We start from the raw sequence: 16,129 nt of genomic DNA, 5'->3' as shown, positions 1-16,129 counted from the left end.
CGAAACTCTATCGTTAAAGGGGCAATCTTCGATAGATACATACATGTTTGGACTTAATTTAAAGATATATAGGCTTGGCTCTATGATTCTTGAAGAATATAACTTTAAATGCATGAGTTGATCAGATAATTCAATGTTTTAATCGTATGTTGAATTATTATAGTAAGGTTTCAGGCGGCCCACCTAGTGTTTCTAATCACAATTGGACACACTGACAACTTTATGTTTCTGCATTCATTCTCTGCATGGACGAAAATAAATGAATAAATAGTCAACCAAAATATTTAAATATGGATACTGTAACTGTTATTTTTCCAAATGAATGAGTCAGAGAGAGAGAGTCCAGAATTGGGAGAACATTCATTTATTGTTGAATGTTGTTGTTGTAGAAGACTTCCATACAGTGAAGTCACAAATAAAATAAAAATGAATTGAGAAGTTCTGGTAGCAGGTTCAGAGAATAAACTAAATGCTTTCTGGCCACATGTTGTTTATATATTTTGTTGAAAAAAGAGCCCATACATTTATCAACATCAGTTCCTTCGTGTGGTTTGGCAGTGAGATTAATATAACAAGACTACAGTATTAAAAAGACATCAAAATGCAGGCAGAGATTCTCTCTTCTCTCCAGTCGTCAATGTCTCCATCCCCCAGGCACCCTCATCACTAGCTGAATGACAGACTGGTTCTGGATCCCATATGAGGAGAGCACGGATGAGTCTTCCAGCTGCTTGTTTGTGAAAATCAGTCGCAGGGTCTCCAGATTGTCCCCTAAAAAGGTAAGATATTTTAGTCAATACAGTTGACAACTAATAGAATTTCCTTAATCACTGCTAAACCATTACCCCCGAAATTAAATAAAATACTTAATTTAGTTAATATTCGAATTACATTTAATGAAACTCTCATAATGATTGATGATTAATGATTCCGCTGTGGAATGAATATCTCTCTACCTGAGTTCCCCGGGAGTCTTTCAGAAATTTTATTTTTCAGTTGCAGTACTGTCATACTGTTCATTTGTTCTTCCGTATTGCTCACGTCTATTACCATTTTCTCCCCTCTGAATCCAATCACGATGACCTGGTAGATCTTTCCCATGGTTATGAATGTGCGTGAGCTGCTCAGGTGTCCGAGTTTTTCTGTCAATTGGTGTAACTGTTTGTATGTGAGAGAATAAGGAAGGCAAAATGCTCCTCCTTCTCAGATGCACATGACAAATAATAAACATACCTAACTTTGAGTACAGAAGTTAAACTGAACGTAGGTACAGTGACTTGGGATCTCAGGGGAATTCCATCAAACTAAATTAACAATAAACACGTTTGACTCGATACATGTGGTGACTGAGGTCCGCCAGCTGATACAGGTTTATCTGCATTACAACGCTGCAAATGTTATGAGAACATCCTCAAATGAACGCAGTCAACGTCATCTACCGTATATCACGTGTCTTCTTGACACTTGAAAGTGAACGCTTCTGGTGTTGAATAACAAGTCCAAGGGATAAACAAGGGCTTAGAGTTACTCACGGCGGGAAATTTTATTCCGTGAACGCGGTCCAGGCACAGCATTCATTCAAGGGAGAGCACACCTGCCTCCGGTGGTTATATCATCGTCCCCCGGGTGAGTGTGAAGAAGTAGGATTACTGTACAAGACAGTGAAGATAGAGAGCAACACGATGACAACCCAACAGCAGGAGGAAGAAAAGCGATATGACCCCGGAGACACCACGCTCACGTTCGTCAACCGACAGGACGATTTAGATCGTAAGCAATCCATTTAATCAATAAACCAACATTATCCAGGTAAAATAAAAGAAGAAAAAATGTGGTATTCATTATTACTTAGCCCCCTGGAGGAACATAGTCAGTGGTGTAATGTGCGTAGGTAAAAATACTTTAAAGTACTACTTAAGTAGTTTGTGGTATCTGTACTTTACTTGACTATTTATATATTTTTTTACATCTTTTACTTTTACTCCACTACATTCTTAAAGATAATGTACTTTTTACTCCATACGTTTTCCCTGACACCCATAAGTAGCTACTCGTTGCATTTTGAATGCAGGACAGGATAATGGTCCAATTCACGCACTTATCAAGATAACATCCCTGGTCATCCCTACTGCCTCTGATCTGGCGGACTCACTAGCCTTTGATCTGGCGGACTCACTAAACACAAATGTTTCGTTTGTAAATTATGTCTGAGTGTTGGCGTGTGCCACAAGTAAATCGTGCCATCTGGTTTGCTTAATTAACACAAGGAATTAGAAATGATTTCTACTTTAACGTTTGATACTTAAGTATATTTGAGCAATTACATTTACTTTTGATACTTTAAGTATATTTAAAATCAAATACTTTTTGACTTTTACTCAAGTTGTATTTTACTGGGTGACTTTCACTTTTACTCGAGTCATTTTCTATTAAGGTATCTTTACTTTTACTACAGTATGACCCTTGGGTATTTTTTCAACCACTGAACATGTTTTCCAGAATTTCCCATTGTTACATTTCCTCGTTTTGTTCTCAGCCCTAGATGACGACACTGAGACTCTGAAGGCAGAGATGTCTTGTGGTCATGCGGTAACCCCGGAGTCACTGACCGGATGGTGTCGCAGCCTACTGGACCAGGTAGGCCTACTCGCTATTCCTTAAAGGGGCAATCTGCATTTGAAATAATAACAAAGCAGGCACCCCTGCACTGTTTCGGTAAAAAGCTGATGGGTTGGGCTGGAGAAATGAAACCTTTCCCAAATTCATAAACAGAGCTATGAATGCAAGGACTGACCATGATATCAGAATTATAGTTTTAACCATGTTCTGAGGCTGTACAGTGTTTATTTACATTTACTTTGTTCACAGACATTAGAGTAAAACAAGCGTAAATGTGGGGTTCTGATGGGGTATGACCAATGATGTGTATAAACCCTGGATGACTGACAGGGGGCACTGTGTTGAAGCCACCTTGCAGCCACCTTGATACTCCTCCTGAATTGTAAAAAATATTTAGGAAACTATAGAAATGCATTTATTACTGTTTACATTTGTTTTTGACACGTTTATTTTATTACAGACACCTTAATGCATTACTTTTAAATTATATTATGTGAGTTTAACAACAAAAAAGAAAATAATATCTAAAAACATTTTCCTTAAAGTATATATTTTTGGTACTAATTTTATTGGGAAAAAAAAATTAAATACATGTAATTTGTCCTACAGCGTTTAATTTAAATAATGTAGGATTCCGTTAAATCCTATGGAGGACTGCTCCTACTTGGGAGTGGCAATATGCCCAACCGGTGGCTTCAAAGTCTCTCAATGGCCCAAGCATAGCATCAGCATTGGGTATGACAGTTGAACTAAGCTCATATACTGAGTGTACAAAACATTAGGAACACCTTCCTAATATTGAGTTGTACCCCCTTTTCCCTTAGAGCAGCCTCAATTCTTTAAGGCATGAACTCTACAAGGCGTTAAAAGTGTTACACAGGGATGTTGGCCCATGTTGACTCCAATGCTTCCCATGGTTGTGTAAAGTTGGTTGGATGTCCTTTGGGTGGTGGACCATTCTTGATACATACGGCAAACGATTAAGCATGAAAAACCCAGCGGCATTGCAGTTCTTGGCACAAACCGGTGTGCCTGGCACCTACTACCATACCCTATTCAAAGACACTAGAATCTTTTGTCTTGGCACACATACACAATCTCAAGGCTTAAAAATCCTTATTTAACCTGTCACCTCCCCTTCATCTACACTGATTAAAGAGGATTTAATAAGTGACCTCAATAAGGGATCATAGCTTTCACCTGGATTCACCTGGCCAGTCTATGAGTATGGCTACATGCACACAATAATGCGATTATTGTGCAAAGTCAGATTAATATAATAGTTAGATTACAACGTTTACATGCTTTGCAAGAATAACGGTTTCCCTAATAATCCTGTTTACAAAGACACATCTTAAATCGAGCTGCCTGATGGCACTGATAAAAACGCAGAAAATCCGCAATCAAATAAACGTTCTACCTCAGCTACCATGTTATTTTTGGGAAGCATATTTGATTCTGAGTTCGAACATATAAAGTTTGTATGTGAAAACTACTTCTAAAACCCACATACATTCAGTTGTTCTGAATTCCCTTTACTCGCACTAAAGTGGGAGGCTTGCTCGGCTGACACTACCACATGCGCAGATCAAATACACCGCTGGAATGCCAATTAAGGTGTTCAAGTGTCCTAATCATTCAAAAGCTTTTGGTTTCATTAATTCATTGTCACTGGTGCCCACCGGTGTAACTGCTAAACTGCTTGCTAACTGTACACTGTGCTACATGATTGTAGCATGTTTACTAACACGTTAGTTCTAGGAGCTATGTTGACTTGACGTTAGCTAATATGGTGACAACAATGTAGGCTGTGTGTAGCGGTTAGCGGTTATGATACGAAGGTTTAGCTTGGAAAGTTTTTTTTGCCTGGTCACAGACCATGTGTTGTGCACTGAAGTCCACAAGTGAAGGGAAAGGTGAGAGGAGGAGAGTGCGAGAAGGAATTATACAATGAGCAAAATGATCATGCTGTTTGTATATGGTTACTATGAAAGTGAACTGTGTTTGCTTGTGATCGGGGATGTATTCATTCTGCCGATTCTGTTGAAAAACGTTTCTTAAATGGAAGCAAACGGAACGAAACAGGGATAAACATACCTGAGTTTGTCCAATAGAAACTATAATTTGCAACTTTTGGACTAATAATTACACCCTAGATCAGCTAGATGCAGGCAAACTTGTGCAAGGCGATATTGAATATGTCAATAGCCCTATTCGCACCGGACTAGTATTACTATAGAACTTCGGTTATGTAATTACCACAGTATGTCAGTTTTACCAAGATTCGGATGGGATTAGTTTTTACTAAACTGCCCCTGTAATATTTTTTTTTCCCTCATTCAAAATTGACCGTTATGACGGAAGCCTGGAGGCTCTTCTAGGCGTGAAGGTATTTCAAGTGTCTAGGGATAGCCTAATGTTGACCTAATGGCCTTCAGTTGAGAAAGTTTTATTAAATTGAGTCTATGATGGAAACCTGGTGTTTTTTATTCTAGGCGTGAAGATATTTTAACATCATGTCTAGACGATAAAAGGCTACAAGGATCACTCATGCTTGGCTGCCAAATGTATAGGTGTCTCCATAGGTCTAATATTTCAATTGAGGAAATGTGATCATAATCATTATTTTACCTCTCAATGTCAGACATCCCACCTAATGAAAAGGCCCCACATCTTGCTGATGTGAACCGCTGGGCAGCGTACTTGCACTTGGCTTGCGTTTATGGGTGAGAAAGTGAACTTGCCATTCCAAAAATGAGAATGTTCAACTTCAATTAATTGGCGAATAGAATAAAAACCACCAGGTTTCCATCATAGACTCAATTTAATAAAAACATTTAAAAAACAATTACAGGGGGCAGTTTAGAAAAATGAACCCCATCCAAATCTTCCTCTGGAATAAGGCACATGTATGGAAAATAATTACATAACCAACGTCTCTAGCAATACTATAGCTGTCTCTCTCCCCCCCTTCAAACTTTCCATGTCAGGGTGCCTTTGCATAAAACATCTTCATTTTCTACAATCAAGACAAGATAGCCAAATTGCTTCAGAACATAATAAACCACGTTTCGTGTAGTTACCTTTTGCCTTAACTTGTTCATATTACTTTCTAGTACGTCAAGCTAGCTTACAAAGTAGCTACAGCTAACTAGCCAGCTAGCTTTGTAGCCATGGATTGTGCACCTTCCATTGTTTAGATAAGTAGCATAAAGTGTCCTTATGACCTCATAGTGTGGAATTATAATAATAAAAAATACATGCACTGCCCCTTTAAGAATCAGTGGGTATATAGGGCCTATCATTTATCATAAATTAATATTAAATAGGTGGACATAGAGCCGAACTAACCGTATTAATCGAACAAATGATATATTTGAATATGAATTACATCATGCATATTAAATATATTGCACTATTTTGATATCCAATGTCCATCCATTTTCCTTGAAAACTTTTCTTCTTTGTCCTCCTAGAGTCAGTTCAAGTTTTTGTGCCCTGCACTTGAGGATGGCACCTTTGTGAAGTGTGGTGCTGAGTGGTCTTACCAGGAGGTACGTAGGCTGGCTGTTCTGACCACTGAGGAGATGGAGCACTTTGAGAAGACCATGACAGCTTTGGCTGCTGCCACATACTGTGAATACAAATCAGTGAGTGCATGTCTCATTGTTCAAATGATTTATTTGCAAGCTTTTAAAAAAAAACTTCTGTATAGATTATTATTATTATTTTATTTATTATACCTATATTTTATCAGGGAGTCATACTGAGACCAAGGTCTCTTTTTACAGATGAGCCCTGAATTACATAAATGACAGAAAATACACACATCAATATAAATACATAATGCAAGCAGAAAGAAAGAAACACATTCATCAGTAATAAGGTCCTCAATCAGCTTTCTGAACCTAGAACAGGCCTGGGCAAATCTTCTCCATGGAGGGCCACATTACAATATATTTTGGCCATTGCGGGCCAGAATCATATTACAGGATTATACATCATGTGTATGACTATGTTGACAGATATATCTACTGTAAATCACATCCAGATATGCCACTTATTTTACTTTTTTTACATGCACAGAAATAAACCACATCCATGTTCTCCTTTTGGTAGGTATTTTCATTATTAAACATGCAATGAACTACACTGAGTGAAAAGTACACTGTGCATTCAGCACCACGGACAGAACTCTTGTCAACGGGTATGCGCAAAAACACAAGAAAGAGAGAGAGCTCAACATTACATTTAAACAACTCAAGTGTGAGGAGTGAAGTCTCTGATGGGCATTGACTAGAGCAGTGAAGCCAGGTATAGTTTCTGACGTTGCTATGCACAGGACTGCTGAGAGGTAAGAGTCAGTAAGAGATGATCTTTGCCTTGACTTATTATATTTCATCACTGAAAATGTCTGTTCACATACATAGGTTGACCCAAACAGTAAAAACATCTTCTGAACAGGACTCCTAATCATGGGAAAGCTTTGTTCATCGAGAGACGCATAGAACCTCGTCAGTGACATTGTTTTGAATAGTTCTCCAATCACTGCATCAGACTGAAGATCGATAAGCTCAAGTTGCAGGTCTGTGGGAGCGTTATCCACATTGAAGGTGAAAGGAGATGAAACTTAAAGCATGTCATTTTCCAACACTTTGAAATCCTCAAAACGACGAGGAAATTCACCGTTCAAAGCACACAGCAGCGATGTATACTTCTCCTGCTGGTCATCTGATAAGAAACAGACTAGTAGTGTAGAAAGGTGGGTGAGATTGTGGGCTTCTACTTGACGTGTCAGGACGAGTCATTTTCCCTTGAAGGCTTTGACAAGGCTGTACATCTGATGTGTAAAAAGGCCCTTCCCTTGTAGTTTGGAATTCAGTTCATTCATGAGGGCCATGATGTCCACGGTGAAGGCAAAATCAGCCAACCATTATTTATCTTGCAGTCGAGGGAAATCCACATATGTTCCTTTCATTTTCCAAAACTCAGCAATCTCTGACTTCAGGCTCCACACCAAACTCAGACATCTCACGTTTGTGCGGTAAGGACATTTAGAAAATTGTTCCACAAATAAGGTGCAAGAAAACTAAAGGCTGATTTACCTAACTCAGTTGAGAATTTACAGCATTAACCATCCCAGAGACCGGGTGTGGTAACTCGTATGTCTAAAGTTTAGTAAAGATGTTAGGTACATTGGGACATTTTGTAAAAGGGCTTTATAAATGAAAATATAGCAATGTATCAACCTACGTGACGTCAGTGGGCCAACAAACTTTCTGGTAGAGAATGCAGTGATGAGTAAAACATTTTTTGCCCATAATAAAGTGCAGTGCGCTGTGATAAACTGCATCTAATGGCTTTAATGGAGTGGCAGCAATAATAAGGCATAATATACATACAACTACAGAGCTATGAACAGGTGGGTGGGGACAGATCACCTCTTAAAACCTCTTTGGGCTGCCAACCCGTTAACGGGATGATATGACAACAGCCAGTGAAAGTGCAGGGCGCCAAATTCAAAACAACAGAAATCTCATAATTAAATTTCCTCAAACATACATGTATTTTATATTGTTTTAAAGGTTTTCTTGTTGTTAATCCCACCACAGTGTCCGATTTCAAATAGGATTTACGGCGAAAGCACCACAAACAATTATGTTAGGTCACCACCAAGCCACAGAAAAACACAGCCATTTTCCCAGCCAAAGAGAGGAGTCACGAAAAGCACAAATAGAGATAAAATGAATCACTAACCTTTGATCTTCATCAGATGACTCTCATAGGACTTCATGTTACACAATACATGCATGCTTTGTTTGATAAAGTTCATATTTATATAAAAAATCTGAGTTTAGATTGGCGTGTTACATTCACTAGTTCCAAAAACATCCAGTGATTTTGCATAGCCACATCGATTCAACAGAAATACTCATCATAAATGTAGATGATAATACAAGTTATACACATATAATTAAAGATATACATGTCCTTAATGCAACCGCTGCGTCAGATTTCAAAAAAACTTTACGGAAAAAGCAAACCATGCAATAATCGGAGACGGCGCTCAGAACAATCAAGTCAAAATAACCACCATGTTGTAGTCAACATAAACCATAAATGACCTGCTAAATATTCCCTTACCTTTGATGATCTTCATCAGAATGCACTCCAAGGAATCCCAGGTCCACAATAAATGCTTGATTTGTTCGATAATGTCCGTTATTTATGTCCAATTAGCTACTTTTGTTAGCGTGTTTGGTATACATATCCATTAAAAAGTTATATTACAGGTCGAAGAAACATTTCAAACTAAGTACTGAATCAATCATTAGGATGTTTTAATCATTAATCTTCAATAAAGTTCCAACCGGAGTATTCCTTTGTGTCTTCAGGATCCATGGAACGCAGGTCGCTATCATGTGAAATGCACGTGACCAGAAAATGGCTGACTGCCAGACACCTGATTCATTCTGCTGTCATTCAGTCCCACAACACAGTAGAAGCCTCATTCAAATTTCTATAGACGGTTTACATCTAGTGGAAGCCCTAGGATGTGAAACTTCATTAATATCTCAAGTGGATTTCAATGAGAACTGTGTTGAGTACATACCAACCTCAGATTTCTCACTTCCTGTTTTGATTTCGCCTCAGGTTGTTGCCTGCCATATGAGTTCCGTTATACTCACAGACATCATTCAACAGTTTTAGAAACTTCAGAGTGTTTTCTATCCAATGCTAATAATAATATGCATATATTAGCAACTGAGACTGAAGAGCAGGCCGTTTACTTTGGGCACCTTATTCATCCAAGCTACTCAATACTGCCCCTCAGCCATCAGAAGTTTTAACTACAGTACATAGGTTTGGTCAGAGATTCTTTACTGTGTTATCCAAAAAAAGTAATTGCACATGTTTTATTCAGCAATATCATCATGAATCTCTGCATGCAGACAGTAATAGGATTTACTAATCTCCCCCTCTTACCCTACCCTCTTTTATAACAGTGCCCTGTCTGCGAAACCTTTGTAGAGAGAGAGGACCTCACCAACCTCAGTGTCCACTGCACAGTGTGCGCTGCAGACAAAGGTCAGAGGTATGAGTTCTGCTGGCAGTGCCTGAAGCAGTGGAAAGGTCCCGCGCCACGCTCTGACCGCTGTGACAACGATGGCTGTATCAACCAGGACCTGGAACTGCTGAAGAACTGCGAAACCACGTCTCTCCCTCAGGTGGCAGGTGTCACCGACTGCCCTTCCATTCGCGCCTGTCCCACCTGTGGCCAACGGGTGGAACACGACAAGACTGGTTGTAAGAATATTCTCTGTCCAAGGTGCAATAAAGAGTTCTGCTTTGTGTGCCTTAAGCTCACGGAGGAGTGCTTGGAGACCAGCTCATATTTCATAGCCTGCTCTGCTGGTGTTGCCCCCAGGCAGACCTCTATACCCACCTGGAATAGAAACTGAAAAATAAGATCCCTCTTATTCACTGCATACTGTAAACTCTGCTTACATTGTCTCCAACAGAACACGTAGGTAGAACTCTTGCTCCACATACACATTTCCTCTCCATATGTTGTACAATGAGAGTTTGTGTGCAGTGCTTCATGTGAAGCATAATGTTTTATTTTACCATCTTATATTATTATAATCTTAGATATTATACAAAGCAAGTTTCATAGTGTGTAGACTCAGAGCTTTATGTTAATTAGGATTTCTATATCATCTTATCATTATTATCATGTTGCTTATGTGCATCATCATGTAATGTAGTAAACTACTGGCAAAAGTAACAAACTTCATCTGTTCGATATCGATGTTTTTGTTTCCATAACAATAATGGAAATCAGACGGATGTCTTCATTTCGGGACACAGAGTTTTGAGATCAGAATAATAAAAGGAGGAAGAAAATACCAGTAGCAAACATCTACCCAATAATATAGTCTTTTACTGGTAAAACAAAACCCTTAAACTCAAAAGGACCTTTATACCGAGCCTGTGCAGATCTTAAGTGATATCTTATCAAGCATTCCATTAGATGTAAAAGGACTAGGCTAACACATAATGCATGAAAGATGAGCTTTTAAGCATCAGTAACGCGTAGCTTTCAACATACAGTAAATCTAAGGGATATAGAAGTGGAGAAATGCTTTGTTTTAAATCAGTGACAAGAGAAATTATTAATAACTGTGTTCATTTTGTGCCACTAAACAATCCTTGACAATACAACAACAATAATAAAATATTAGAATTACGAACACGTTCAAGGACATTGTAATATCAAAGGGCAAATTCATGGACAGAAATGTGCTTGGACGAATATTTAAAATGTGTATGCTCTTCTGAGACAAATATCAAAAACAGTCTGACAGTGAGGTCTGTAGGCTATGCACTGGATAGGCTATCAGACATGCAGGGACAGACAGTGTAGTGCAGCGGTACTCAACTACTAATTGAGAGGGTCCAGTGACACAAATTTCCTAGGTGGCAAAGGTCCGGATGGATATCTTCCTTTTTCGGCGCTTTGGTACAGCATAGTAACAAACGTAGTCGTCTACGACTTAGAAAACATGTTATATTTCAGTGACGCAGCATCTACCCATCTGAAGATCTGTTTTGCTTCTCCTGACAACTTTCTCACATTTGTGACCAAGAAGGGGTTCTGGATGAGCAGCAGCAGTTCTCTTCCAACAGTGAAGTCATCAAAGCGTGCCTTGAAGTTATCCACAATTGGCCCAGCGTTGTCCGGTTTAGGGGAGGGTTTGGCCTGCAGGGATGTTCTTGTCCCATCACGCTCTAGCGACTCCTGTGGCAGGCCGGGCGCAATGCACGCTGACATGATCGCCAGGTGTACGATGTTTTAAAAAGTAAACTTAACGTCTATACTGATACACCATACTAGGTAGGCACATACACTTCAATCATTACAATATTTTTGTGCACTCTAGAAAACAACATATACTTAGTTTTACACGTATTCAATAATAATTTAAGGTCAATAAAGGTTTTCTGCAAAATAATGGATGTAACGGTTTTCCTCTTCCTCTTCTGAGGAGGAGTAGCAAGATTCGGACCAATACGCAGCGTGGTAAGTGTTCATCTTGGTTTTTAATAAGAATACAGAACACTGAACAAAACAATAAACGACAACGTGAAAAAACAAAACTGAAAAAGTTCCATGTGGAACAAAACACTGACACGGAAAATAAACACCCACGAAACACAAGTGGGAAAAGGCTACCTATGTATGATTCTCAATCAGAGACAACTAACCATACCAGGCCAAACGCTAACATAACATAGAAAACGGAACATAGACAACCCACCCAACTCACGCCCTGACCATACTAAAACAAAGACAAATCAAAGGAACTAAGGTCAGAACGTGACAATGGAAACATGCTGTAGTTCAGAGAGAGCATGACCAGCAGGGCGGACGATAGAGTACACAACTGTATCGTCTGTATACAGGTGCAGGTAAACTTCATTATTATTATATTTATATATTTCTGACCAAACAATATTATTAATGTATACAATGTAGTTGTTTATTAGACATTTTAACATATAACACAATATCTAGGTACTAAAAAATGTTATGTGCAACATTTGAACAACAATTTAGACCCCCCTCTGGTTATGATGTACAGTTGAAGTGGGAAGTTTACATACACTTAGGTTGGAGTCATTAAAACTTGTTTTTCAACAACTCCACAAATTTCTTGATAACAAACTATAGTTTGGGCTAGTCGGTTAGGACATCTACTTTGTGCATGACACAAGTCATTTTTTGAAACAACTGTTTACAGACAGATTATTTCACTTATAATTCCCTGTAGCACAATTCCAGTGGGTCAGAAGTTTACCTACACTAAGTTGACTGTGCCTTTAAACCTGCTTGTAAACTCCAGAAAATGATGTCACAGCTTTAGAAGCTTCTGATAGGCTAATTGACATAATTTGAGTCAATTGGAGGTGTATATGTGGATGTATTTCAAGGTCTACCTTCAAACTCTTTGCTTGACATCATGGGAAACTCAAAAGAAATCAGCCAAGACCTCAGAAAATTGTAGACCTCCACAAGTCTGGTTCACCCTTGGGAGAAATTTCCAAACGCCTGAAGGTACCACGTTCATCTGTACAAACAATAGTACGCAAGTATAAACACCATGGGACCACACAGCCGTCATATCGCTCAGGAAGGCGACGCGTTCTGTCTCCTAGAGATTAACCTACTTTGGTGCGAAAAGTGCAAATCAATCCCAGAACAACAGCAAAGGACCTTGTGAAGATGCTGGAGGAAACAGGTACAACAGTATCTATATCCACAGTAAAACAAGTCCTATATAGAAGCCACTGCTCCAAAACCGCCATAAAAATGCCAGACTACGGTTTGCAACTGCACATGGGGACAAAGATCGTACTTTTTGGAGAAATGTCCTCTGGTCTGATGAAACAAAAATAGAACTGTTTGGCCATAATGACCATCATTATGTTTGGAGGAAAAAGGGGGAGGCTTGCAAGCTGAAGAACACCATCCCATCCATGAAGCACAGGGGTGGCAGCATCATGTTGTGGGGGTGCTTTGCTGCAGGAGGGACTGGTGCACTTCACATAATAGATGGCATAATGAGGTAGGAAAATTATGTGGATATATTGAAGCAACATCTCAAAACATCAGTCAGGAAGTTAAAGCTTGGTCGCAAATGGCTCTTCCAAATGAACAATGACCACAAGCATACTTCCAAAGTTGTGGCAAAATGGCTTAAAGAGAACAAAGTTAAGGTATTGGAGTGGCCATTATAAAGCCCTGACCTCAATCCTATAGAAATATGTGGCCAGGTCTGAAAAAGCATGTGTGAGCAAGGAGGCCTACAAACCTGACTCAGTTACACCAGCTCTGTCAGGAGGAATGGGCCAAAATTCACCCAATTTATTGTGGGAAGCTTGTGGAAGGCTACCAGAAACGTTTGACCCAAGTTTAACAATTTAAAGGCAATGCTACCAAATACTAATTGAGTGTATGTAAACTTCTGACCCACTGGGATGAAATAAATTAAATCTGGAATAAGTAATTCTCTCTACTATTATTCTGACATTTCACATTCTTAAAATAAAGTGATGATCTTAACTGACCTAAAACAGGGACTTTTTACTAGGATTAAATGTCAGGAATTGTGAAAAACTGAGTTTAAACGTATTTGGCTAAGGTGTATGTAAACTTCTGAATTCAACTGTATATGACATGGTGATACATTGGCTATTTTAGTATTCCTTTTTCATTTTTTAAATGTAAACGTTAATAATCCAAAAGTATATTTTGAGAGGGGAGGGAAATATTGTTTATGTTAAACTGTAGAGAACAAGAACCTTTGGTGAATCAAAGAGTCACTGATGTTTTATATACGGTACAACACAAATCCAGAAGGCTCGTTCCGACAATAAACAAGAAGCTTTATAGTTCCAAACGAGGCTGTCAAGACAGGTTCGTACTGTAGTACTACACTAGTACACTGTTATGTACTACTAATGTACTAGTATCTAGGATGTTAAGGAATATCTATGGGGGGGGGGGACATGTACAAGATATAACACTGTCCCCACAGCATTTAAGGATGCATACACTGACACTGACATTGTATTTTGTTATGTGAAAGTAGCATTAGTTCAGAATGTCTCTTGTGAATATTGAGATGGGGTACATATATTGTCTTTCAATTTCTTACACATTTTTTAATAATATTTGTGAGTTGTAGACATGTTCTTCAGAGGTTATAATACGACTACATTTTTTGGTTTAGTTCAACATTGAGTTGTTTTTTTACAAGTAATCTAAGATCTTCACAACCTAATACATATACAACTTTCTTTCATTCTCTATAAAAGCCAAACTCTACGTTTCATTTGTGTTGTAATGATGATTTACAAATCAAAAAGTCAATAGATAATTCAATTATTTTTCATTATTTATCCTTTTATCCTAAATTGAGACATTAATAAAAAATGTGTTATCACATCAACATCTTTCAGAATGTACCTGTTTTCAGTATAGAATGACATGTACACAGATTATATTACAACTTTTTGTGTTTTGTCTTAATGATCGTTATTTAGTAAATAGGAAACTCAGCATTGTGTTCGTCTGAGAAACATGAACTAGATAGTTGTTTTATGTTTGTGAAACCTTGAAATGTGCACAATGAGAAGTGATTTTGTAACAACACATTTTAAACTGTAATTGTAACAAATATATATATCATTGTCTGTTTGAATTAGCGCTCATAAACTGTTTTCATCACTGCCTTGTAAACACATTCTTGTAAGTTGGAGCTACTGTACGTGGTTATATGGGGCTGTTGTACAGATTTGAGTACTTGACAAGACGTTGACATTTCTGGGTATGTCTCACCTGTAACATAATAATAATAAGAAATATGATAATAATAATATTTTTAATTTTTTAATTTTTTTATATAATACAAATCTGTCAATCAACCAAATGTACTTCTTAAAAGCCCTTTTTTGCATCAGCAGTTGACACAAAGTGTTGTACAGATACCCAGTCTAAAAATGTAAGACCCATTCATGCATACGTCGAAGCACAGCATCTAGGAAACACGCCCTAGAAGTCATAAACCGAGGATTAAAACGAGAGAGGAACCATGCTCCGAGGGCTGCGCTGAGTGGACATTTAAGGGTACATGTGCCCCTTATTGTTATTCAAGATGTTTCAACGTTCGTAGATGACCATCAGGGTGGCTATAGAGTGGGCAAAAGTTCAACACCCAGGACTCAGTGTCATGTCTTTTTCATAGAGAGAGAGAGAGAGAGAGAGAGATTTAGTACTTCAAGTTATCACAGATGCACACTATGTAACACATTATATTAATCATTTCCTAAAAATTGTCTTTCATAACTGTTGCAAAACATTGAAACGTTGTTAAATATTTGTTACGCTGGTATACACTGAGAGAGGTAGTAGAGAGAGAGAGAGTAATATTACCCAATGAAATAATAGATCATCACTCACACACACAGACATGGCTTCATAGTTGTTCATAGTTTCTAATCATAGTTTCTAGTCTGAGAGGTTTTGATATAATAAGAGGATCAAATAGAACCTAAGAGAGCAGAAGCTATTGCTTACAAACAGTATGAATAAAAACAATGGCTACTGCTCACTGGATAAACAGCCTTCACTTTAAAACCTCTTGAAGCTAGGGGGGCACTATTTTTATGTTTGGAAAGTAAACGGCCTATTTCTCAGGACCAGATGCTAGAATATGCATATAATTGACAGATTGGGATAGAAAACACTCTAAAGTTTCCAAAACGGTCAGAATTTTGTCTGTGAGTTAAACAGAACTGATATTGCAGGCTAAAGCCTAAGGAAAATCCAATCAGGAAGTGCCCCTGTTTTTGAAATCTCTCTGTTCTTATGCATCCCTATTGCCCATTTAAAGGGATATCAACTAGATTCCTTTTTCTATGGCTTCCCTTAGGTGTCAACAGC

At 38.3% G+C, this 16,129-nt stretch overlaps 1 protein-coding gene across 1 annotated transcript; it reads left to right on the top strand.

Moving 5' to 3' along the window:
* Positions 1 to 1,459: 1,459 nt before the first annotated feature.
* Positions 1,460 to 10,417, top strand: si:ch211-212k18.15 (uncharacterized protein LOC563681 homolog). Its single transcript, XM_029666674.2, has 4 exons — positions 1,460 to 1,770; positions 2,537 to 2,637; positions 6,096 to 6,269; positions 9,627 to 10,417. The coding sequence occupies exons 1-4, from the start codon at positions 1,683 to 1,685 to the stop codon at positions 10,080 to 10,082; spliced, it is 819 nt and encodes a 272-aa protein (XP_029522534.1). The 5' UTR covers positions 1,460 to 1,682; the 3' UTR covers positions 10,083 to 10,417.
* The last annotated feature ends 5,712 nt before the right edge of the window (positions 10,418 to 16,129 follow it).

Source organism: Oncorhynchus nerka, linkage group LG8, assembly GCF_034236695.1.
Source record: "Oncorhynchus nerka isolate Pitt River linkage group LG8, Oner_Uvic_2.0, whole genome shotgun sequence".
In the NCBI taxonomy this organism is placed as follows: domain Eukaryota; kingdom Metazoa; phylum Chordata; class Actinopteri; order Salmoniformes; family Salmonidae; genus Oncorhynchus; species Oncorhynchus nerka.
This window is presented reverse-complemented; position numbering and strand designations above follow the sequence as displayed.

What these genes read in the sequence shown, in the direction of transcription:
- si:ch211-212k18.15 (XM_029666674.2), top strand. Translation starts at nt 1,683, where the DNA reads ATGACAACCCAACAGCAGGAGGAAGAAAAGCGATATGACCCCGGAGAC. An exon ending in CCGACAGGACGATTTAGATC is followed by an intron (nt 1,771 to 2,536) that starts GTAAGCAATCCA and finishes TTTTGTTCTCAG; the next exon opens with CCCTAGATGACGACACTGAG. An exon ending in CATACTGTGAATACAAATCA is followed by an intron (nt 6,270 to 9,626) that starts GTGAGTGCATGT and finishes CTTTTATAACAG; the next exon opens with TGCCCTGTCTGCGAAACCTT.